Source organism: Passer montanus, unplaced genomic scaffold (genome assembly GCF_014805655.1).
Source record: "Passer montanus isolate IOZ18808 unplaced genomic scaffold, ASM1480565v1 scaffold7, whole genome shotgun sequence".
In the NCBI taxonomy this organism is placed as follows: Eukaryota; Metazoa; Chordata; class Aves; order Passeriformes; family Passeridae; genus Passer; species Passer montanus.
Genome location: NW_024372147.1, coordinates 16,010,434 through 16,036,649, shown reverse-complemented (window position 1 = coordinate 16,036,649; position 26,216 = coordinate 16,010,434). Strand labels below are relative to the sequence as shown.

The window sequence follows — 26,216 nt, the reverse complement described above, 5'->3', positions numbered from 1 at the left end:
TCTCCAAGCACTCATGACAAAGATGAAACATGTCATAAGGGCAGTTCCCACTCCCCACATTCACCCAGGAGGGTACTGCTGTGAGCAAGCAGACAGCAGGCAGAGCTCTGGGTGGTTTCACAACCAGCTGCTGCACCTGTGGCTGAAGGCACCATCCTCTGACTCAGACCCACTGCCACAAGTACACAGCAGGGGAAGAGGGCCTGCACATCCCATGGGTGCTGCTGCAAAGCTGGAGAGCACCCAACTGGGACCCCTCCACCCAGCAGCAGCCAAAGCTGCAGATGCCCATCACTTGGGAATGTTTCCTGTGAAAGCACTCTCCCAGTGCAGCTGAAGGACAGGACCCACCACCAGCTGTGGAAGAAGCCTATGCTCAAGCCTCCCCAGCTGGTCTCATTTGAATTGTGACCCTATTGCTCTCTATCTCACTTTCCAGACTCCCCAGTTTTGTTCACCCACCACCAGCTGTGGAAGAAGCCTATGCTCAAGCCTCCCCAGCTGTTCTCATTTGAATTGTGACCCTATTGCTTTCTCACTTTCCAGACTCCCCAGTTTTGTTTAGGCTCTGTAGTGACAGCGAAAATGCTACAATCATGCAGGTACAGACAAGGACTGCGTATCAACAAGTTTCACCCCTAATCAAGCACACAGAGTGAATAACCACACAGTGAGAAGTGATACAGAACTTTCTCATGTTTCCCATTTCTCCAGACTGGGGCTGGGAAAAGCGTGGTCATGCACCTTTGATATCGGAGCCTGGGCCTGGCACTAGCTCAGCTTCCCTGGACAACATTAGCCACCTCCTGGGAAAGCAGGGCTAGAGGCTACACAGCCATGAGACACAAGCATTTCTACTTGTTTCTGCAAGCTTTCCTGTAGCTGTTTGTTGCTGGGTTGTTTTCACAGCAGCAAGAGTGTCTTGGGGCAAAGTCTCATGGTACAACAAAATTGCCTCAATGGTTCTCTGTGAGGGGAGAAGATTCCCCTCACACACTCTTTTTTCTCACAGCAGCTCTGCCTACCCAAAAGCACTCCCAGGGCCTCTACCACATCCTGCATGGTGACCCCTTCCTTCCTAATGAGCACTGGGACCAGTGCACTGAGGCAGAGGAGGACATCCAGCAGCATCGTGCTGCCACATCAGCTCCATCCATGACAGCCCAATCCCCTAGTAAGGGAAGTACAATGCTCCTTACACTGCAGAACTCGTCCTCACCTCATGAAGTAATCACCGTTGAACAGTACTAGTAGATTCTGATTTTCCAACCAGAGATCCAGAAAAGCTTCCAGGTACCTAACAACTGGAAATAACTGTCCTGGATATGAAGTCCCATTACAGACTGCAGAACTAAAGGAATGCTTCTTCTAGAGAACTGCTAGTGGCAAAAATCTCTATGAAAATAAATACAATGAAGGGGAGGAGGTTACTCATAGCATATGCTATTTTAAGTCATTAGTTGTAAAAATAATTTCACATCTTCTTGTGAAATATCAAGGGAACTGCTTCAAATGAGCTAGAGGACTCAATTTCAAAATGACAAGTAGCCTGGGAAAGGGGAAGGTTGAAGACAGCCAGGAAGAAAAAGCAGTCATAATAGCAGCAGAAGAGAAAAAGTTGAATTTGGAGACTAGATGCCATAAGGCAGCAGATAGGTAAGTTGCAACATACCAAGGAGGAACCCTGAGTGAAATCAAACCTTGACTCACTGAGGTTAGCTGATATGGTGGACCTGATCTAACACCTCCACAAGTGAAACCTGCTCCCTTCCCTCTCTCCAGTGTGCAGCTGCATCCCATCCTCTTCTTCTTGCTTGGTCAGATTCTCCTCTGACCCCTTGATCAGACCAGTCAGCTCACTAAACCACAGAAGACTAACTCAGCAAAAGAGCTAAAATTTCCCTTCACATAGGCAGCATAGCATGCTGACTCATCTGACTGAGGGCAATCCCTTGCAACTGCACAACGAGGGCAGCAGGACCATGTAGAGCAGGTCAGTCCTCCCTGGCAGCAGGACAACACTTGCCATCTTAAATATCTGAACAGGGAACCACTGCAGGAGAAAGAGGAAGAAAGAGCAAAGGAGGCAATGTTTGCTAAACCAAATGGAACAATGTAGTGAAGAGGAAGTAAGAATGGCTGATTTTTATAACAATACCCCTAGAACAAAACCATTGGCAGCTATTGAGAGGGGAATACTGTGGATTCAAGGCCCAGAGCACAATTTAATAGTAGATTACTGACCAAAATACACTTGTTTAAACCATTACAAAGATGCTAAGCTTTATCTTCACGCTAAGGTTTCACAGCTTACACTACTAATCACAGTTCAATGTGTTCAATGATTTTCTTTTCTCAATAGAAATTAATAGGAAAGTCATCCAAATACAGTTTATAAGTAAAAACACCATCATCAACAAACACAGAGTAAAAGCAAGACACTACCAGTGGTGCCAATAACAATAACATGAATATAAGAGGCATCTTTGAAAGAGGCTCATCAGACAGAATATAAAATAGACTTTTACATATGTAATAATTGCAGCACTTGAAGCTACTTCAAAAGCACAAGTATATTGTACCCTGTTTCCCTGCTCTCTAATTATGAAAATGTTGTTGAATATTTGTTTTGAGAATGAAGTGAACATAGCACAGTGCATTTGCACAAAGGTGATCAGAACTCTGTGCACTTTCAAATCAGTGTTTCACCACTGTTGCTGTTGCTTCAAGAGATGAGTATTGCTGACCAGCAGGAACTGAAGCAAGAGCAGAGTCCATATTCTCTTATTGCCCTGCCTGCACTTACCACTGCAACACAGAGATGATATCAATCATTAAACCCGTAAGAGCCCAGGTGATTTTCTGCCATCTTAGCAACCTGAGCCACTCCACAAGAAGTAGCACCAAGAAGGGAACACAGCCACAGAGCCAGGAGCAAAATACTTTCCCCAGTTAGTCACATAAGCCTGACTCAGCTTCTCACAAAACTACAGCCTTGTGGTTTAGTATCCAGCCCAAATTTTCAGCGAAAATGGACACCACAGCCAGTTTCAGGATGTTGTCTTGATTATTTCTAAATGTATCTTTGAACCAGACTTTTCATACTGGGCATTAGTTTCTCATACTGAGTGCTATGATAGTCTGACATGGATAATCCAAATAATTCAAGATGTTGAATCAAAAATTGTGATGCTCAAGAACACAACAGTCCTGAATATGTCCACATTTAAAGGCCAGAAATAAGTGTGCTTTCATTTACTCACCTTTTTGCTTCTTCTAAGTGGCACAGATACTCATAAGCAATGTTCTGCCGCCTCCTCTCATCCATTTCCTCTGCAGAAAGCCTTTCATCATCCACAATAGCTGCAAACAGAAACCCATATCAAGTTATGCATGTGTCCAGGTGATTTTTAGAGCAATTTTACTTAGAATCTGGGTGAATTGCTGAAGAAGGGAAATAAAAATAGTTATCACTTCTCTTTAAGAGAGGCCTTTTGTAGTATGGCGCACAAAGATGTCTAGGTCACCAAGATTATTCTGTTCTTTCTACAGAAAATTCCTCAAGTTTCACTTCTTCAAGACCAAGTTGAGGCCATTGCCTGGTTTGGGGGCAGGATGGAGCACTTATGGTGGGGCTGATGGAGCACTCAAACACAGTTTCAGCTTATGCATCCTCAGAAGAGTTTGAGGACTCTCATGAGGAAGGTCAAGGCAAGAACGAAGGTGGAGCAGCCCCATGCTAAGCAGATCCTCAATGGAGACAAAGACAACACACTGCAAAGGTATCTCAAGGACAACATGGGAACTGGCTGCTGCTTCAGGAACCTGTGAGAATGCAACATGCTGAGCTGCCTTCCACTGATGGAGGTGATGTTGGCTGTAATCAAATGAACCATCTGTGGTTTCTCCTACTTACTGCTGCAATCTCTTCACCTCCCATAAAAACACTCCCCCAGACTATTAAGGATGTCTGTGCACATCTCCTCTCCAATTATTTACATCTGCTACCCAGTGACTGGTCTTTCTCTATGTGCAGAGCACAGAAGGGGCCTCTGTGAGCAGCTCTCCAATTCTTCCAAATGTTTCTAGCAGTGAGTCTGAAGGAGCATACTGTTGTGCTGACTTCTAGATGAATTTCAGCCACAGCAGTGAGACTTTTGTAAACAGCCTTCAGCACGCATCAGTTACCAAAATGACACCCTATTTATACTAAGCTGAGTGTTGGACTAGATAATCTTGAAGATATCTTCCAATCTTGATCATTCTGTGAAAAATGTGGTCCTACATTCTTTCATGTTTTCAGTCACATGCTCACAATCACCTCTCACGCCATAGCTGGCAACCCAGTGGGTGCATCAGTGACCCAGAACAAGGGACAGCTCTTGCTGAAGAGAACTCTTTCGGGGAGGATTGGCTCCCTGATCTGAGCCACTGCATACTTGCAGGCACCACGGTGTGCAGGAACAAGAGAGGGGACGGAAATGCAGGGCTGGACTAGCTGCTTTCTGTGGCATCCCACCAGCCGGTTAGCTGTGATCATGACACATCTTCAGTAAAAAACCACAGCCCCTGCTCCTCTTGAAATGCACTGTGATGTGCTTTGTTAGTTCTAGTCCCACACAGACTGGTGCACGCCACGAGCAAGTTCTCAGCTTTTCTCTGACAATTGATTCAAGTAGGGAATAAACACTTTCAGGTAATGGACACAGGCAACTCAAAACAGCAGGACTCCGGGTTTTGCAAGTACTTGCATACCTTGAAACCTGTACCTCAAAAAAAAAAAAACAAACCCCCCCCAAAAAAAAAAAAAAAAAAAAAAAAAAAACCCCCCCCCAAAAAAAAAAAAAAAAAAACACCAACCACCCACACACAAACCACCACCGGAGAAATTATCTTGCATTTACAGAAGACACAAAAGAAATTACACTACGTGCCCACACTTTGGACTGATGCTACCATACATTTGTTAAGGTCTTGCATAGGTGCTTCAAGCTTTGTAGTTTAAGTTTTAATGACTACATCGGAGTTGATATCTCTCATCTTCCTTTGCTTTTAAGATTGTTCTTCCTAATTACCCAGATGTTTCATACACCAATCAAACAAATACATGTTTTGCTCAGAGTTTCTTTTAAGTCTGGTAGCTCCAATAAGCATGACTCTAAAATGAGGTCTCAGATACTGTAATCAGGATATCACTTGCCATGAACCAAAACATTAGTTTGGAGGCAAACATGGGATGCAGATGGTAAAGCACTGTGACTGGCAAACTGGCCACGGAGGCTGCTCAAATACTGCTTTTGCCCTCACCACCATCAGCACAACCAGACGGGCTGCTCTGACTCCTTGACATAGCTCTTCTGCTGCAGAGAACTCCTGACTTCCCAGAGCAAGGGGAAAATACTGACTAGCCACCACACTGAAATTTAATATATCATTTTATTGCTTGCAACACTGAGATCAAGGGCACCTTTTCAAAAGCACTCTCAGCTATGAGTGCTCACAAGTGGAGACAAGTGCTGTCAGAAGAGCCCAGCTAATTGTCCTACTTGGCTACAGTCCTGTCAGCTAGGGTGGGACATTCAATATCAGGCCAAGCCTTCATCCCTCATGATAATTCCCATGCCCTCTTCCTCGTAACTTGTTAAACAATTGTTTAGTTCTGCCCTCCAAAGACAACTCAACACAGCCATAAGCAAATCAGAAAAAAGGCAGCTGGTCTGAATATAGGTGAAGGAAAACCACATGACCCATTTGATAAGTATCCATCTAGGAATTAACCTGAATAACACTAATGCTTTGCAATTCAGTCCTGGGTCTGCACATCCATGGGTGCCTCCCATCCCCAACAAAGGTATCCTAGATCAAGCAGCCCTGGCCACACTCAAATCCCTCATTAAAATTATTTGCAAAGATTGATTCAGAGAGTGGATGAAGGCACCAAAAGATATGGTGGAACTGTAAGAGTTGTTCTGCTTAGGAAACACTGCAATAATGAGAGGTAAGAGCAAGATTCAAAAACAAGTAACTTATACACTCTGGGAAGTGGAAAACGCAGCTCCTTTCTGGAGGGGGTATCAGCAGCCCACAAGTTGGAAATCAGACTTCTTTTCTGTCAGGGCCAAAGCAGCTAAAGTTTCTGGGCTGGATATCTGAGCACTGAAAATACAGAGCACAGGGAATACCAACACCTACAGTGCTAATCCTGGGAGGAGTCCCTTACAACACTAGCTTCCAATAAGTCTGATTACACATTTACCCTCCAGCATACACTGGCTTCAAAGCAACTGTGCTATCACATCAAGAGTGGTTGCAGACACAACTTTAGAAACAGAAATGACAACCTGCAGGTGGCCTCAGGACTGAGCTGCAGAGACAATTACTTTGAAGGCTTGGGTTCTTAAATGTCTAGCCTATAATAGTATACTTTGGCAAGGGCTTCAGCCTTTGACTAGAGTCCTGTGTACATCTTTCTTCAAACATCCTGAGAGCACCCATAATGCCAGCCATACCAAGTTCAACACACAAACAAGTTTGGAGACAGAAAGCTCAGTCTTTCTGCTTAACCGAGCAAGTTTTAGTCAGAAGACTAGAAAGATTGATGAAAGAATAAATATATTTCTGCTATATCAGTAACTTTTTGATAATGCTCAGCTCACAAAGGAAGAGAGCTGCAATAAAGGGTGTTATGTGGCAGAATAATCAAGGATGGGTTTCACCTGAGGATCTCTACCAAGCAGAATCCTTACACAAAATCTTCCAGCTGAGAAGATTCAAATGCCATAGAACAAGGCACACATGAAAGCTATACAAAGGGAAAAAAGGCATCTAAACAACATATTATTAAATTCATTAATTATGTAACTTAACTTCAAATTGAAAGGAAAAATCTAAAATACCCCCTTGAAGAGGGAATGTTAGGAGTGCACCTGGACAACCAACTAGAATAAAAATGCTAGCCTTAAAGCTATTTCAATTCATTTTAGATGTTGACACCCTGTTAGCCAAGAGTCAGACATAAAACATAAGCTAAGACACCAAGTCTACTCACAGACACTTCATGAAACAAACACTAAAGGAAGAGTGTGTATGAAACACATGGAACAGTGAGCAGTACTAAAGCTTAAATTGCCACACATGGGAGATTTATTCTGGTACTCAGTACAGCACATCAACTTTCCAATTCTTCTCACAACTGATCCAACAGACATAAATGAACATTCTACACCAGCTTCCTACATATGTATATTCTACATATTTAGTACAAAAGTAAGTGCTTACCTAGGAGTTTTCCTAAACTGAAGACTTGGTCATCTTCCATCAACTGACACATTGTACTTACATGCACCCTCCTCATCCTAAAATTGCCCTGTGTAGGCAGTATCTAGGACTAATTGATGTTTGAGGTCTGGTTGTGAATTGCAAAAACTTTCTGATGTGCCCTGATCCAAGACAGCCACTCCAAATTCTTGGAGCTATGCCAGTTACTGACCACAGAGCTGAGAACCCAACCCAAGGCACTCCATGACCTACAGTCAGCATGTAGGTCATGTGTGTCTGCAGGATTTACTAAGTCAGACTCAGCATTAGTAGACAACATGAAAACATTTAAAATTTCAGGATTTGAGCAAATTTTCAGAAATAGAGCCACCACACCTGAAGATGCAATATTATTACTGAAACTAGCAATCAGCCCGGGTGCACAAGGGCCACTGGAGCCATGACCTTACTAACAGACTCCAGAAAGAGAATCATAACTTCAGGTTCACAGAGATGTGGTCACTTGACACAGGAATTTTAAAAACAAGTAGTCTCTCTAAACATCATCCAGTTCAGAGCTCATCCTCATATTACATCCATGACAAGGATTTTGGAAGTCCCAAGATCACAGACATAATTCATATTGATACTGAGTTTACTGGAAATCTAATCACTGTTTCAGTGCCTCACCACCTTTAGAGAATTTCTTCCCAATGTCTAATCTAAATCTATGCTCTTTCAATCTGAAGCCATTCCCACTTGTCCTGTCACTACTACCCTTATAAAAGTGTCTCTCCGTCTTTCTTGTAGGCCACAATAAGATCTCCCAGAACCTCCTCCAGGCAGAACAGCCCCAATTTTCTCAGTCTTTCCTCACAGGACAGATGTTTCAGCCTTCTGATAACTTTTCTGGCCTCCTCTTCTGGACCCATTTTACAGATGAGCATCCTTCTTATGCCTGGGCCCCAGAGCTGGATATGGCACTCCAGATGGGCTGTTATGTGGCTGGAGTGGAGCAGCTATAACCACCACCCTTGACTTGCTGACGACAGTAGTTTAGGTTTGAATTCACATTAACTAAGAGAGTTTCACAGATCTAACTTGCAACAGTTTGCAAATTAGTTCATGGATTGTACTTTTAAAGGGTGCTAAACTTAAAATAATATGTAACAAAAGAGCATGCAAGAAAAAGTAATATTGTTATAATTTCTAAATACAAATTTATCTAACACTTTATGAGGCACAATCCTTTAGCAATTCGGGTATAACCATTTACCAAACAGATTTTGTTGTTTTGGAAAAACTGAAGCTGGGAAAAAAACCCTGCAAAACCTATAACAGCACTTAAGGCTTCCTGGTCATTACTTTTCTCTCACACACATGACTATCTGCAACAGTTCAAAGACAGCACGTGGCTGCTCCTAGCAGGCAGACCCTTTAATAAGGCATTTGGAACAGACATATCAAAGGACTTTTTACACTGAAGGCAAAGAAAGGAACAGAGGCTTTTATTTCCCAGGGCCAATCCCCCTCAATTTCCTGCCACCAGAGACTTTTTCCCATGGAAAGCAAGACGTGAGCAATAAGGAGGAGGGCTCTTTTGGCACCCCAACAGGGAAGCTCAATGAACAAGACATAACAGACTATGGAGAGAACAAAATCCTCTTATGGTGATAGAACAGAATTTGTAAAGTCAGGGTTGGGTGAGGGGGTGGGGGGGAAAGAAAGAGACACAGGAGTACATACTATAAAATGCTGGGATAAAAGTTTTCCATGAGAGTGTTTGAATTAAACATTAGCTAAAGCACATTTTGCAGTCTCAGCTGTCTGCTGTCCGAACCACACAGCAAGCGAGGCAAGGCAGCCTTGTTTCAGTCCACTGGCAAGAAGTTCTGCAAATTCTGTATATGCCCCTTTACATCTTCCTGCCTCCTCCTCCTCCAAAGCTCATATGCCTTATCCAGTATTAGTACAGTCAAAAGTACTCAACAGAGCCATTCTATAACAAAACAAAAACCAGGGAGCCTTTCTTGCTCAAAAACTTCTGACTGACTGTTTGCTGGTCATAGCCAGTCCCAGTGATAGCTGAGTCCAATACCACAGGCTCTAAGCAGCATCCCATTTATGTCTCCCTGTAGTGTGAGGACCTTAGGCACTTGTCATCACAATTCAGTGCTGTACCTTCAAGAAGAAGCTAGTTGCATTTTAGATGGTCACAGTGACTTAAAACCTTATGTAATGAGAGAATATATAACTAGTTTGAAAGAGGTCAATAAATTAATCTTTTGTGCCTTCCTTTTATGCCTAGTAAAATTCATACTCTCAGGTACCTAGCACCTCATGAGTACCTGCCTTGAGCAGTTCAACTCCATGGTTGCTCCTAGTTTGGCAATTCATGTGCTGCACCAGCCAAGCCCCGTACATGGAGCAGGTTGAGCTGGCAATGCTCTGAGACAGGCTCACTGCTCCCCAAGCTGTCCTCATTGCAACAGAACAGGAGCTCAGAGCACTGCCAGGAAGCTGCAAAATACAGGGAAAAATTCATGTAGCGATATCAGAAAAACAATTCTCAAAGCTACAAGCAGATGGAGTTCCCCCTGAGCCTCCATTCCTGTATCAACTTGCAGGTATCCAATGTAATGATTTATTAAATATGCAGAAGAAAGTGTGTCAACTATAACAATGTGAACAGAGATAATTCATCAGGCTACTAAGAAAAAATGGCTTTACAGCATCAAACACTATTACAAGTGTTCTGTTATTAAGATATTTTGTACCTACAGGTCTATTGTTATGCTGGAAGTTGTTTATCTTTGGATGAAAAATTTAAGGCTCTGATTAAAACAGCTTTCTATAGATTTCTTCTATTAAAAAGTACAATTGCAAGCAACTAGCATGTGTCTCACAGCAATGAGAGCAGATGGCCTGAACATTTTTCCGTGTCTCCAGTTAGGGGCATTCAGTCCATTCCCTGAAGGTCACTCAAAGGAAGGTCTCTAGACAAAGGCAGACGCTGCAAGCACTAAAAAACCCATGACAGCTGTGAACTTGGAGGGCAGATTCACATGAGAGAGTAGACTAATACACTTAATTAAAGAGTGGGGTTCTTCAATATGAACTATTCAAATGTTTCCAATATTGAACGACTCTCTCCCTTAAAAATGGCTGTATCTCTCCTAATCTAGTTATTTCATTGTCAAAGCACACAGGCTTGTATTTTCAAACAAAAATATAAATGCATCTTCTGGCCAGCAGATAGATATTATCCACTCTCACAAATTGTGTGTTACACGGGATCTCCAGGGCCGCTGTTCTGGAATACGTCTAACTGCCAGACACTGCACAAACAGGGAAAGCAAACACACACCATTAGCATGGGAGTGTTGAACACAGATATCCAGTAAAAGACATCCTGATATAAAATTAAAAATGTTTGCTAAACCAGTCTTTCCCCAGAGCTTTCCCAGAGAGCCTGCATTTACTTTCCCAACTCCTGCTCTTCCTCCCATTTCCTTGATAAAGGTGTTATTTCAGTCATATATATCTGCTACCACAAGGCCAGCCACATCCATTTACAGATACTGAGTGCTATTGCAATACATGGACCTTGGGACTATCATACCAGGGGACAGTGATGCAACAGCAACCACATTCCATGCTCCTGAACTCAAGTGTCAAAACCACTTTATTTCAGCCAGACACTAGCAAAAGTCTGTAGGGCTCCTCAAACATTTCTCAAGATACTTCAATCCCCACAAAGTTTAGAAAAAAGTCTCATTTAACCACAGACACAAGTTGGCTTTGGCATTGAGCAAATGACTACATGCGCTGCCAGGAAGTTTAACATTCAATTTTCTGCTTACAGTTACACATCCTGTACTCTGCTTTTAAACTTCCAGCTTTCTACAGTATCATCACATGAGACTTCAGTAGAGGTAAATGTTAAAAGACATTGAGTAGTTCTGACATTACCTTACTCTATGATACTAGAGCATTGACATCGCTTTTCTAGTGTGGTAATTTAACCCTGTGCAGGAAAAAAGTTTCATTTTATCTTAACTTCATTATAATTGTTCAGTATGTTTGGAAGAACAAGGAGATAAAGTAATGGAACTGAAGGAAGCAGAAGAAAACCCAACTATTTTAATTTAGCTGAGAGTGTTGTCATCTGTGATTACAAACATGGAATGCAATGTATCAGCTTGTTGCTCAACCACTTCCACCAAAATTTAACTGCTGGTCTCACTGTCTACAGCATACTTGGTGTAATTGCTTAATAAAACTGTAACTGTTTATCTTTGCATACTTTGCTAGCTGGTCAGTTCAAGGCACAACAGGTTTTCCCAAGACTGAGGTGCTCACAAAACACCATTAAAACTTTAGCTCCTTTCTGACCTTAAACTTTTAGGTCAACTTAGACAATTGACCTTAGCCTTCTTCATTCACTTTTTATTTTTTAACACTCAATCATACTCACTATTTACTAATAAACCCTCAGTCTAAGTTCCCAAAAAAGTCACAAGTCTAAGGAAGCACTCACACTGATGGACCCTGAGGAGGCAGTGAACACCAATTACAACCTATTTCTTTCACTCACAGGCCGTACTATCTCCACATACATCAGCACGGCCAAACTTCAAGGCAGCTTTCAGAAGCTTTCCTTCTCCAGGGATTAGTTCATAAGAAAATAAATAAAGAATCAAGGGTTCTTTTACCACCTTTATCCATTTGCTGTTTTCTTAAATAAAGAACTTGCAATTTGAATTCTATGTATTTTGACACATTTACCTTTTGCTTTGCTCATTTCACTGGAATGACTTTAACCTGCTTGCATTTTATTAGTAATATACATAAAAATCCTAAATAAAAGAGCCAAAATTTCACCATATGGATTCCATTTCTTTACATTTTACCTACTGTGACCTCAATTCAACTTAACACAAGCAGACTGTAAACAAAATAATGAGAAAGACAGTTTAATCTTGCCAGGCTAGTAAAATGCACTATGCAACTATGAAAGACAGAAAAATGCTAGTGTCTGTAATGTGCCTCAGTGCGAACCCTGTAATTCGACTTAGTCAGAAGACAAATGCTAGTCTTTTGTCTAAAAATGCCATCAAATTTACTTCTACTATTAGGCAGTTTAATTTTTCTCTGAAGAGAACTGCACATATATCAATAAGTCAGATGTACACACACACCTACATACAAGGACAAGTAACTTGTGGTCACTAAAATACTGTGATGATGATGCCAAAAAAACAAAAACAACTAATCCAAAAGGCATTCATCCCTATGCAAGCAGTTGGACTCAAGAGTCTCAACAAGTTAACAGGAAAGGTGACTGTGCATGCAGCCTTCTGCAGAACCCCAAAGGTAACTTTCATTGTGTGTAATCACATCACGCCACTGCCTGAGGCCACAACCGCACCCATCAACATTGGTGGCAGGGCAGAAAGCCACTACAGAAGCAGAGTGGAAGAACAGGAAAGTGGGGCTGGAGACCATCAGTAGGAGGGCAGGGCACAGACAGAACTCACTACAGTGGCGGTGGGAAATCCAAATTCAGGCTTGTCTGCCCAGCGTGTGTTCCCACACATGGCTACCTACACCTCTGTGGCACTCTTAGCTATTTGCACAGCAAAACCTCTGACCCAGCAACAGTAAGATCACCCTAATTGTGTTTTTTAAGGCACCTCAGCCAACACACAGGGCCAGAATAGAGCACAAGGCTCACTGTGGCAAAGAAGGACCCTGAGGAAGGTAGGCAAGTTTGACAAGAGCTACTGACGCTTCACCAAAGGCAAACTACTTCAAATGAAGAGCACAACACAAACATTTTCTGCATTTCTGCTGTTACTATTTGATAGAAATTCAAAAGACAGATAGCCATTTAAACAGTAGCTAATTAAGACAATGCTCCGCAAATGCTGCACAGGTTTTCTGGCTAAGTCAAGACCTTGTTCAATTTCTGTTTCAGTCTTGAAAATGCAAAAAAACCCCAAAACTATCTGCATTACAACTTGAGGCCAGAACAGTTACACTTGTAGCAAACCTCTTCTACCCAGGGGCTGCTTAGGGAAGGCTACATTCGAATGCTACAATTGAATGCAAGAAAAGAGGAAGACAAGAACAGGAACAGGGGAAGTGAAAGAGAGGGGAAGGGGTGAACGACTCACACCTCCTGAAAGAAGCCTGGGAGGAAAGAGTTACCCAATGGATTCAATATTCAGGTCATTGGACAGCTGAAACCAAAAAGCTTCCTATCACCAAACTCTCAGTACAGTAACCAACTGAAAGAAATGTGGTAATGTGTAGTTTAAAGAACAGAAAAAAAGGATGACAGGCAGGAATTCTGGAATAAAAGAGAATCTGCAGAGCAAGCTGTGTCTGAGTCACTAAGTAACTCATACTGTAGAGCTTTAGGAGTCTTGATCTGAGCCATGAGACTCCAGAGGACCGAAACACCTGTCTAGGAAAAGCCATAGAGCAAGAGCACCACTTAATCACTGAGTAAATTGGAAATCACCATGAAAAAGACTGCAGTGTAGAAACCTCAGCCTTGACATCTGGTCTTTATTCTTCTTTTGACAATTCATCATCTTCTGGTTCTTTCACAGCCAGTCTTTTGCAGGGTCCTTCTACCAAGGTCTGAATAAGCCATCTGTTCACTTTTTCCACATTCTGAAAGGAGGTCCAGAAAACACCTGAAACTTTACAGTGCATTTTTCCTTCAAGATACAAATATAAGCATGTGAACATATCATGAGGTTAAACTGCAAGAGCCTCTGCCTGCCTGGGTTTTAATTCCTAAATAATTATTACGGTCACGGTATCTTTAAAGTTTGTAATTCTAAATTCTTCGGCTTAAAGGCACAATGGATTTTTAAAATTTTTTTGTTTAATCTTAGTGGGGAGAGAAAAAACTTACGCATTCAGGATAATAGAACTGAAAATTCAGTTTGCAGCTACAGACACAGACAATGAGATTGAATGGCTTACATACAAAAATTGCTTCAAATTCACAAGAACATAAAGAAATGCTGTATGTTGCATAATACTGATATGTAGATATGGTAAGTTCAGGTGATGAGCAGGACCCTTGGGCACTCAGAGGCAGAGAAGAACAGAGCCATGACAATTCCCCTCTTCTCTCCAGCACTCCTGGCTCCCCTGAGAAGGCAGCTGAGCTGCTTGTTGAACAAATCCAAAACTCCTGTGCATTCAGTAGCTGCTTCTACAGCTGATATGGCCCAGCACAAGCAGGAGCCACAAAATAAAGAGTGGAGGCACAACATCAGGCTCACAAGTTACAATCTTACTCCAAAACCTCTTGGCTTTGTTGACTGTGCTGGTCCACACAGGGGCAGAAAGACACACTTTCTTTGCTCCTGCTCCACGGTGAGATGATAAATTCTTGCAGGAAGAGGGCAAATGCAGTGTGCCTGTGCAGGTGCTCAGCTCAGGGGCAGTGCCAGGCCAGCAATGACCTCAGTTATCACTTGAGGCCTGCTTAGCTGCTTTCACTACGCAATAAGCAAGTGTTTGCAAAAGCGCTGGAGCTGATACTGCTAGCTCCAGGGTAACCTCCTCCCAGTACTCCCTGGTAGGTCACTTCAGGAGCACAGTGCACAGGCAGGCATTGCTTGTAGGGCACTTGCCCACAGGGCTTCTGGACACTCTGACCCTTATTTCTCATTCGCACACATACCCAGTAATATGAATTACTTTTTCCTTCATCATCAGGAGTTAGAACCCTAAGTGACAACAAAATCACAAAGGAACCCTAAGTGAGAACAAAATCACAAAGTATTGGAGCCTTGAATAACAGACCTTTGAGCAAGGTTTGAAAAGAACAGATAAATCTTGACCTTTTAAGTCAGTACATCCAGTACATATTTACTGAAACTTGAAGCTGTTCTGAGTGACAATGACACATCTACCATTGCATATATCACTGCAAAATCAGATAGAGAGTGAGCTAGATGTTGCTCCTAACTTATCAATAAACCAAGTACCTTCATTTCCAGCACAAGTCTTTGACATCTGCACCCAAAAGATACATTTTTACATAAACCATACACTCAAGTTTTTAAGTATTAGTATTTGTTCTACTAAATTTCCTCTAACCTGAGAGAAACTTTGTCCACAGCATCTTGAATAACTAAATTTTTCACGTTATTTGCTTATGTCTACTTTATAACCCAAAGTAATTTTTGGGTTAACGGAGCAAGTACTGACCCAAAGACAACCTTCTCGTTACCTTGAGCACATTTCCTCTAATGAGAGTATCACAGTGACAATGCTAAATATCAATTGCATAAAAAATATCAGTAGCATATCAGAAGCATTATGTAAACACCCCAAAAACAAGTATTTTGCTTGAAACAGCACCAAAATTAAGACCACCAAAATAAAGGAAGCATAACTAGCATTCATTCACTGTTATGGCAACAGCAGTACCAGCAACACACAAACTTAAGAACAAACTAAGTCATGTGTTTGCAATTTTTGAAGTCTCTATCCAAAAAAGAAATTTGGGTGCTTGTGCCATGCATAAAGACTAGGCACAGAATTTTATTATGTTTTATAACATTATAGCTTTATAATATACATAATATATAACATTATAATCTCTTTATATTATATAACATTATAGTTTTTATAGCTGCAGTTTTTTTCCTCTCTTGAAGCACTTCTTCACAAAAATCAAGACTTTTGCTCAGCCTGTAAACAGGTCTTCTTCCAAGTTCTGTGCTGGTTTCCAACTCACTCTATGGACAGCTTCCTTAAAAGGAGGCATTTATTGCTGCTAGAGAGAGTGGAGCAGTGTAAAAATAGACTTCATCTCCAGTACCTTACGCAGGTGAGTTTCTACCATTCCTATTCTATATGGTAACTATTTCTGTACAGACCCACTGTCACAACAAGCCTTGTTTATCACAAGTGTTCCTCCTCTTCCCACACTAAAGGCTGTGAACTGTGAGCACACGCAAAATACCTTCTACCTAATTTGTAACAGTTTTCATACAAATGGGCAACTTTCAATATGGAAGTCTACACTTTATAACTTGAGGAAATTATATTAAAAAACTTGATCATGTGTAAATTAGCATCTGAAATGTGCCTGAGAAGCTACTGGAGACAACACTTCTACTACTGCTTTAGGAACTGAAAATTCTTAACTGCTCATTTCTTTGTCCTTTTTGGGAGTCAAGGCCTGTCAATGGGCAGCATTTGTAGCCTGGACAGAAGCAGCCTACCAGTCAGCAGCTTCCTGACAGTTTCAGGAAAAAGAATACAAATGAACATTACAGAAATCCACCTCTGTTTTTATCTGAAACTGCAAACATTTATGAAGCTACTTAATTTTGTTTAAGTGTGGCAACAACATAACAAAACAAACCTCCCCCTTACACCTCTTCCCTCACCCCCCTTCCCCCCAAAAAAAGAGGAAATACTGTGTTATTGCCATGGTTCAGTGTTATAGGAAACACCAGCCCTTGTTTTGCCTGTTACTAACCACAGTACTAAGAAAGTTGATTCATTTTGTTCTAGGACAGCTCGTATCTGTGTAATCTTCAGCAAAACCATGTGGTCTTACTTCTCATTTTCTGTGTGTAGATATAAGTTGGAGCACAAGGGGCTGGTTTTACAAGTGATAAAAAGTTGTGTATTTTCTGGATTGTTCTAACCCATTTGTTAAACATCATATCATAGTCAGAGGTGATATAAGTTAGCAGGCAGTTCACATCCAGTCCTTGAAGGTCAGTTGTCTACCCACCTTCAATAATCAGCTGCCACGCAGCTTTGAATGCCAAGCCAAGGCTGGTTCTTCTCCCAGCATCCACTAAATCACAGTGAAGAAATCACAGTGAAGACCACTCTGCTGTGGTCTGAAAAGCAGTATTCAAAACAACTTCTCACTTCAGATGTAGTGAAATCATGTTTACTGTGTGCCTCATTGTCAAACAGCTGACATTTTTCCTTGGTTAAAGCTTTGCCCCAGATCTCTCTAAGCATAATCCCTGCTCTACCATCCTTCATGTTCCTTTTCAGTTACACCCAACCTACTCATACTGATATTTATTCTGCTACACTGTATTGAAAATACATGAAATTCTAAAACTGTTTACCACTTAACAGAGACCATCCAGTCAGTTGTAGCTTGGGTAAATCAGTTGGTCTTGAAAAAACAAAATCACAGAAATCAGTTGGTCTTGAAAAAACAAAATCACAGAAATAAGTGGCATATAGCACAAGTTACATCTCATCCCCATAGTTTTGAGGAACCGCAAGTCAAGAGTAATTTTATTGGCTACAAAAAAGAGGTTGAAAAAGCATCTTGAATCTCACTTTGTGTAAAAAAAGCATTTATTTTTCTTTCTTGGTTGGGTAGTCTAGAACTCAGTTTCCTCAAATTTTCTTAGCACTGTAGCATTGCCTGGCAAACACTGCCATGCTTTTACTGACATGAATTTGTGAAATTACACCACTAAAGACAAGATTACCTTAAAAATATTTCTGCAATTCAAAACTCCCTGGGCAACAGAGAGCTGAGAGCAGCCCCAGCCATTTCAGGCAGACAGGGCACAAGGCTGTCACCAGCACCACAGCAGAGGCAGCTGAGGACACCAGGGCGATGCACATGACACTCCTTCCTGTGTGCCCCAGTCCACCTTTGAGTTCTGCTTGCACGTTTTCCTGCCCCACAGGGTGCACACTTTCCAGATTTCTATGTGCAGCAGTAGTACAACTTTAGCTTGATGTGCCATTCTTCCAGGAGCTGGTGCTCATCTCTACTCAAGCTATTCCATCATGCTGGCAGACCTGCCTGCAGGCTCATGCTGCAAACCAGACTGGGGACCTAATCCAGCCAAAAATAATTCCACAGGAGGAGTCAAGGTCACTTCTTCTACCAGCAGAGTTGACTGAAAGTACACTCAAAACCACAGTTTCAGGGTGTGGTTCCAGAGCACTTTTAACACCTCTAAACTCTGTCTGCCCACAATCCCACCTGGCCAGAAAGTCCCCCTGCCTTGGTTGGCAAGTGAAGCTGTGAGACCTGCAGTCACCCTCTGCACAGACCAGAGGTGACTGCAAATCCAGCAATGCAAATCAGCTCTGCTAGGAGAGATTAGCTTCCTGATAGATTGGGTATTTGTGCTGGTAAGAGGTGAAGCTGTCTTCAGCAGCATGACAGAGCAGCTGAAGACAAGTTCACGCTGCTGAAACCTCACCAGCTGCAGCAGTCTGCAGCAAAGCAGGCAAGGGAATACCAGTGCAAATAGCACCAGTTAAAAACAACATCTTATCAATGATGTTGACCCTAGACACAGGAGCATATTCTCAAAAAATCTGTGTCCTTGATTAGTTCAAGGGTTTTTTGCCTTGTTTCTAATACTTCAGCAGGAGTATTAGGCACAGGTAGCCCCCAGTACTCAGCTATGATTCCTCAAAACATCTTTGAAACAACACCCTTAAAACACAAGTGAACCATTTACTGGCTTATAGTTCGATGCTACAACCTTGTGGAAAAGCAGCTGCCTTAATGAAGCACACTTCTGTACAGATTTTGGGCATTTCCTATTCCAGCTGCCTCTGGATTAATCGGTGCTCTCTTCCCATTAAAGGAGAGTCCAATCCCACAAATATAATCAGTTTATGTAGCAGTTTTATAAATCAAGCACAAATGCAGGAGGTTATTATTCATTTCAGAGGGAACAGACAATAGAGGATTGATAGCATGCATGACTACAGATTCCTCTACATACTTTGCAGCCTGGTAAGAGTTGCTTTAAATACCTTGCTAGATGCCACAAAAGCTTTTACTGCACTTTCAAAGAAGCAGGTCAGAGTCCACAAGAGAGGACTGGCAGAGACCACATCCTTCATCAGTCACTTTAGCATAAGCCACGGACTGCTTAGCCTTACACACGAAGGCCAAGATAAGCATCTGAGATGAGGACAGTAGTTTCTAACAGCTTTGGAGCCTGGCTGGCAGACAGGACAGGACCACACCTGGAGGCAGAAAGTCTTTATGGGCTGGCAGCAGTTTGCCAGCTGCTGTGTCAGAGCTCTGAAGTGCTCCTTCAATCTGATTCCAGAAGAATTTCTATCTAGATGTCCTCAACTTGGGCAATACGTGATAACAAAGAATTGACATAATCCCTCTGGATAAATATTTCTTGCTAGTGCATATTCATTTGAGCAAAACAGTAATTTCAGCACTGAAATCAGCCACCAGCACAGGTTCTTAATGGCTGTTTATTTGCTTACACATTTCAAAAGGTATTTAGAAGCTGAGTGTTTCACTGTGCAGAGTTTACAGGACAACCATCTGGTTTAGTGCCCCATTACCTCCCTCCCTCTCCTGCCACCTTACCAAGGCTGTTGGCCACCAGAGAACACACTGAAGGCCCACCTGCCCCTCACCACCACGGGCAGGGCACTCTTGGCCTGTGCCACAGCAACTGGCAAAACTCAGCTGGAGTAGTGCCAGGGCAACATGTTGGTCTCCAGCACAACTCCATCCTTGTCGTTGTCAGATACTCAGCAGCCACTTCTGACAGCAGTGAAAATAAGGCAGTATATGTTCAGCAAACCTCTTCAAAGCCCAGCTGGCACCACTCTGAAGGGAAGGTTGCTGTTTTCTGGAGGTGAACCTAAGTGCCAAGGTGCAGGAAGTGCTGACCCATGAATGAGCTGTGCAGGACACAGCCCTCGTACCACCCTGTCTTATCAGGGATCAGCAAATGAGGCGTGTACAGCAGGCATCCCTCCCCAGGATGGGGGCACCTGGCCCCTGCCCCCCCAGTCATGGTCCCCAGGCCAGGGTGGGCACATCTCCTCCCCTGTCCAGCACCTGCACTTGCATTCCACAACATGCAGTAGTTCAAGGATACCTGTTCCAGAAAAACAACGTAACAGCCTGAACAAGTGAAGCAAACACAGCAGGTTAATCATTTCCTGCAAGGAGCAAGCACAGGAGAGCACACTTGCTTATCATCGCACTGAAATACGACCCACCAGTCCTGCCTGTCACTGACAGGTTGGTTTTTTTCCTTCCTTACATGTAGGGTTATTCCTAGTAAAACATAGTCAGCTTGAACCAGCAACAGTATCGAGCAAACTTTGAGCTAGAAAAATCATGTAACAAACCCCACCTGACGGAAGAGGTGAGCTAAAAATCTGCATGCTTCCTATATCCTGCCTCCAGTATCGGACTTGAAGTAGCATGCTCACATGTGCTATAAATCCTGCTTCCAGTGCAATATTAATATTTCCTGTTTCAACAGCATTCAAGTAGCTTTAAGCATGCTCTAACATAGCTCTGTCCTTTCTTTACCAGCAGACTCCAGGGGAGATGAACCTGCTTTGTACAAAAAGCACACAGAGAACCACTCCTACCAAGTGAATTATGTGCACTTGGTTAAACAAAGCAGTTAAACTTTTTGAGTTCTCATTCAGCAGTTTAATTATTAGCAACCTACAAAAAGAGTGGAAGAGATAAACAGTGTATTCGGTTGCCAAATAACATCCATCAATAAAAAAGAGAAGTGTTCTCATAAGTCACAAGCACTACAGGAAAGCATACACCCAAAAGAATATATATGCATAGGACACAGCAAAACTTTTTTTAAGTTTCAAAAAACTTTTTAAAAAAACAAAATCCCATCTGTTTTCACTTAGGAAAAGCCTATGGAACTTTTACCAAAAGACATTTCCCCCTTTTTAGACTGAAAAAGAGTCATTTGTTTCACTGCGCTTACTAGACATGCAGACAAATTTATGGTGTTTTATGTTAAAAGCTTTTCATAAAGCCACTGGTTTGCAAACTTTCACATCCTGCTGAGCAAAGAAGCTAGGTATAGTTTCATAGAGAGGCGTAGGCTGTGTTTCACTTCAGGTTTGCCCTGCCTGTCTCCACAGGCAGAGCAGCACTCCCTCATGAAGCTTCATGCTGCTTATGTCTCATCTCCAAACTCCTGGTGCCAAACAGTAGCAATTCTGGGAGCCAGCACCAGAAGCACAAGCAACGCCCTTAACACTGGATATCAAAATCTGTTTCCCCCTGTTTTGACCCACCACCCATGCCTTGTGAAACTAGCTTTCTGGCCTCAGCAGCAGAGGCGAAGACTTCTGCATCTCCAACAGAAGCATCTGCTGATGTTGGAGCACCTAGCTCAGTAGACAGGGACTCAGGGCATATATTAATTCAGCTACTCTGAGCATGCTAATGCCCAAAATCCTTTTCAAATCCAGACACTCACACTCTGTAACTTCACTACATTCCTGGAAGTGCAGTGAAGCCATTCAGACAGTTCACAAGAACTTAAACATTTGTTTCTGCACACAGATTTCAAGGAAAACTAGCTATAAAGGAGCTGAGAATGTCAGGAAATGAACATTCTCACCATTGCCTGATTTTTTATCTTCCCATGTTCATTCTGTGAGGCACATCTGAGATTTATACTGTTTTTGTCTTCATAATCTTCCACAGCACCAAGTATTTTTGTTATAAAAATGGCTCATACCTCTAGTTGTAATACAAGTCCCAATTCTCTTCAGTTTTGTGAACCTCTGCTTCCGATTGTTCTGGGATTGAGAAATAAACCAGGCAACAGCTGTAGCCAGACTGGAAACCACTATGTAAATTCAGTTGCAGTGTGCCTGTTAACACAGTTTCGGCTGGATAAGCTGGCTTCCTTGTAACTTGATGTTCTCACTTGAATTGGTACTGGAGATAAATATCTGTCTGAAGGGCTCAGCAGAGCACCAACAGAAATCTCTTCTGCATCTCTTTTAAGCTATCAACAGCAAGCAGAGTTGGAGGCACCTTTCAACAAGTGGTCCAAGAAGCCACAAAGCTTTCGCCCTAATAGTCCAAGGTGGAGACTTAGGAGTTTGCTCCAATCTCTGATTCTCCCATGAACCATGCTCATCCTGAACTAGCACCAGCCCAGAAGGGGACTGTCTTGTTTGATTTCATTCATCAATTTCCTGACTTTAAATATGGAAATTATCAGCTCTAAGATTTTTTTTTCCTATATGTTTTTTGTGTTACTATATCAGCAAAGCTTGTAATGTACAACTTCTTTCAAGTTCAGGATAAGTCTTTCCAGTGAATTGCTACTCATAATCATGCAGCAGTTTATATAGTACCTGGCAGAAAGTTATGACAGTAAAATGCTAGCATTCTTCAGAGCAATACACAAACTCTGCCAGGAGCTTGAAGCCAAAGTCAAAAGTCCAAGCAAGGGGTCTTAGAAATTTGATAGCCTAACTTGGACAACTTATTAACTCCTTCGGAAATCCAGCATAGATGTGATGTTCTCAAAAAAGGGAACTCTTTGTCAAGTAACCCAAAGTGAAGTTTTAGTTATGCAGGAAACTTACAACTTATGATGAGCTTTCATAAAAGCTCAGATAATGCTAATGTTAGTTTTCTAGTTAGGGACCCTTTTTTTTTCCTTTTTCTTTTTTTTTTCTTTTTTTGTTTGTTTCATTCTGGGGGTTTTTTTGTTGTTTTTTTTTTAAGGTGCTGTGTCTCTTTGCTTCTCAAAATGGCAGCCAAATGCAATGCAGATAAAACATATGTATTTCTCTGAACAGGGTAAAAAACCCAAACGTGCACCTCTACTTGTCACTACAGACAAGGCTATGACTTGTTCTTTAACGTATGGAGGTCTCCATGGAGTTTTTTGGTGTATTTTTTTAAATATTGTCATCAGTCTGGCATACTTCAAGAGCCTTTGCCTCGTCTCTTGAAAGGAAAGCCTTTTCAAAGGTTCCTGCAGCAAAAATTGTACTGCAGAAAGAAGTGGATGCAGTGTGGCACAGCAGCCACAGCTTCTCATTCAGGGAAGGACAGAATAACTACTGGATCCCGAGCAAGCAGACGTTATTGGTCAGAGGGGAGGCACCATTAGGAAAGACAAGTGTACTCTCATCCACTCTTGTACCTGGGGCAGAGAGACCTGACACCAAGAGCAGCTACAACTCAGCACATGAACGTCCCCATGGTAACTAGAACAAAATGCTCTCAACTACAATACAAAGCATAAGCACTGAGAGGACAGACCATACCTTCAAAACTATATTTAGTGTCCTTAACACGGTCATTCTTTCCCACAATAATTGAGGGCTACAATCCTTAAAATACTCTGAGCAGCTCTGGCAATAAGGTAACTCATCCTCAGCACCCAGGCAAGAACAAGACTCAAAGGATGAGCTCTTTGCTTTAAGTGAAAGCCTAATCTTTGCCTTTATCAGAAGTCATGACACGCTGACTTCTACCTGTCCAGACCCACATACTCTGAGACCAGCCACGCCAGAGCTACACAGGAAAGCCCCTGCTGCTGGAGTCCCGATGGGCATACAACAAACATTTCTGCATCTCAGGCAAGTGGACAGTGTCCAAACTGAGGCTGCAGCACGATGCTGCTGACCTGGACACTGCCCAGCTACATGCAACGGCACAAGCAGCTGGGAGGACTGGTTTCACGAGCAAAATATTCACCTTTGCTAACACAATAGCATGGGCACTCCGACTATGCCCGTAGTAGCCAGTGAAAACACACACCTTCACAAGGATGTCATCCACCTACTGGGTAAAACGAAAAATGAAACCTACAGGCAGGTTCCACAAACTGCCCCAATAGAGGGCATCAATAGGGTGAATCAGTCATCAACGAGAAATGCTCAGAAAAGCATGGCATTCTGCAAGCTGAAAATCTTACCGCCAAGTTTTTGTACTTGTCTTAGGTGGAATCTAGGTGGCCCTAAACACTGCTAAGGAGTTTTGTGTTTCTTTCTAAAAGGAGATTTCAAAACCGGTTTTAAACAAAGCCACTACGATAAGAACTGGGTAGTTGCTCATTAGACAACAGAACGCCAGGGTTGTTGAGAACTTTGCAAATCATTTGTGTGTTGCCATTTTGCAATGCCTGAAGTACCAGAAGCATTTCTTGTAGGAATGGCAGAGCCATCGGCTTGTGCTGCTCTGCCCTACAAGAGCCAGCAAAAGCACAGGCAAGATCGCAGCACGGGCGGGAGAGACCAGCAGCAGGAGGAGGTAAGGTGCTTCAAGGGTTTTTCTCAAACACGCGTTTGTGAAGCAAATACACCCCCTCTGAAAAGAAATGCCTGGCGCCTGCACGGTCTCTCCCCTCATCCCAAGTACTTAAGAGTTGCAAAGGTCTAAGACAAAGTTATAAAACTAGAAAGCAAAGGTTTAATTTTATAATCCGAAATTCCCAAGTGATAATCCAAAGGTTACCAAATTACAACCTTAAACTACAGTCATAACTCAAGTTAGGAAGTTAAAACTCAAACCCATACCTGTAACACCAAGTTACAACACTAAAACCCAAAGCTCGACCTCTAATCTAAAACTCCCGAGCTGCAATGCGGAATTACAGCTATAATCCATTCACAAAGTTACAGAACAAAACGCAGCACCGTAAAAACCTGCTCCAAACCCAGCCGGAGCCGGCTGCGGGCTAACCTAAAAGAAGCCGGAGCGCTGCGCGCTGCCGCAGTCTGCTGGGCGGGTTTTATTTTGCCTTCAACTCGCTCTTTTAAACAGAGAAAGCAGCAAGGGAGTGGGGAGGAAAAAAAAATTAAAAAAAAAACCAACCCCAAACAAAACAAAAACCAACAAAAAAACCCAGAAGAGGTGCCGAAACGCCGCCCAGGACCCCACTCACAGCCGTAGCGGGGCCGCTGCAGGGACGCCAGCTCCTCATGGTGCATCCTGCCGCCGCCGGGAGGGACGGCGCCGGCCCCCGCCCGCCCTTCTTATGCGCGGGCCGGGCCGCGCTGATTTGCTGCGCCCGCGGCCGCGACCGCCCCGCCGGGGCCGGGGCCACCCGGGCGGCTCCGGAGCGCCGGGAGAGCGCGGAAAGCAAGGACAAGGGGAGAGGGGAGGCGAGAGACCCGGGAAAAGGCAAAGCAAAACCAACAGAACAAAAAACCCCCCCCCCCCAAAAAAAACCAACCAAAAAAACAAACAAAAACAGAAGGCAGGAAAGCGCCGGGTCAGAAAGTAGAAAAAGAAGGAAAAGAAGGGAGAGCAAAAGAGCAAATCGAAACGCAACCAAAAAACAAAAAAACAAAAAAAACCCAAACAAACAAAAAAAAACCACAAAAAAAAAAAAACCACAAAAAACCCCACAAAAAAAAACAACGAACCAAACAAAAACAGAAGGCAGGAAAGCGCCAGGTCAGAAAGTAGAAAAAGAAGGAAAAGAAGGGAGAGCAAAAGAGCAAATCGAAACGCCACCAAAAAACAAAAAAACAAAAAAAAACCCCAAAAAAAAAAAACCCAAAAAAAAAATCCCAAAAAACAAAAACCAACAAAATCCCAAGCCCCAAAGCAAAGGAAAAAAAATCAACCCAAAACCACAAAAACCAAAAAGGCCCCCAAACAACAACAACACAACAAATTAAAACCCAAAAAAAAATCAACTGAAAGGCAAGGCCCAAAGCAAAAAAAAAAAAAACCCAAAAAAAAAATCCCACAAAAACAAATACAACAAAAAAACTACAACAAAACAAAAAATACCCAACCAGGGGGAAAAAAAAAAAAAGGTGGAAAGAAACGAAATTCACTCCCCCCCCAGACCTGGCAAAAGAAGGGGGGAAAAATGCAAACAAAACAAACAACAAAAGGAGAACCCCACACCCCCCCCCAAAAAAAAAAAAAAACAAAAAAAAACCCCAAAAAACATAACAGAACAAAACAAAACAAAATGAGTACACAAAGAGTCCTAAAATCAAAAAGCAGAAACTCTTCCCTCCCAAATGCAGGAAAGAACCCCAAACAATCCATGCAAACCCTCTGAATAAAAGGGAAACAAACTAAAAAATACGACCCCAAACCACCAAACCATTTGAATAAACCAAATTCCACAGTGTGGAAGGCAAAGGAATCTCCCCTATGGTGTTTTGGCAGG

General features: G+C 42.5%; 1 protein-coding gene across 4 annotated transcripts in view; it reads right to left on the bottom strand.

Moving 5' to 3' along the window:
- The window catches only part of IQGAP2 (IQ motif containing GTPase activating protein 2), a 123,569-nt gene extending 98,533 nt beyond the window's left edge, over positions 1-25,036 (bottom strand). For 3 of the 4 annotated variants that reach the window (XM_039729661.1, XM_039729663.1, XM_039729664.1), the window contains exons 1-2: positions 24,899-25,013; positions 3,264-3,363 (exon numbers count right to left, since the gene is read on the bottom strand). In XM_039729661.1, coding sequence (XP_039585595.1) covers positions 3,264-3,363; positions 24,899-25,007 — 209 coding nt within the window. In that variant the 5' untranslated portion in view covers positions 25,008-25,013. Of the gene's footprint in view, positions 1-3,263; positions 3,364-24,898 lie in introns of all 4 variants that reach the window. The other variant, XM_039729662.1, reaches the window with a different exon arrangement.
- Between the last annotated feature and the right edge of the window lie 1,180 nt (positions 25,037-26,216).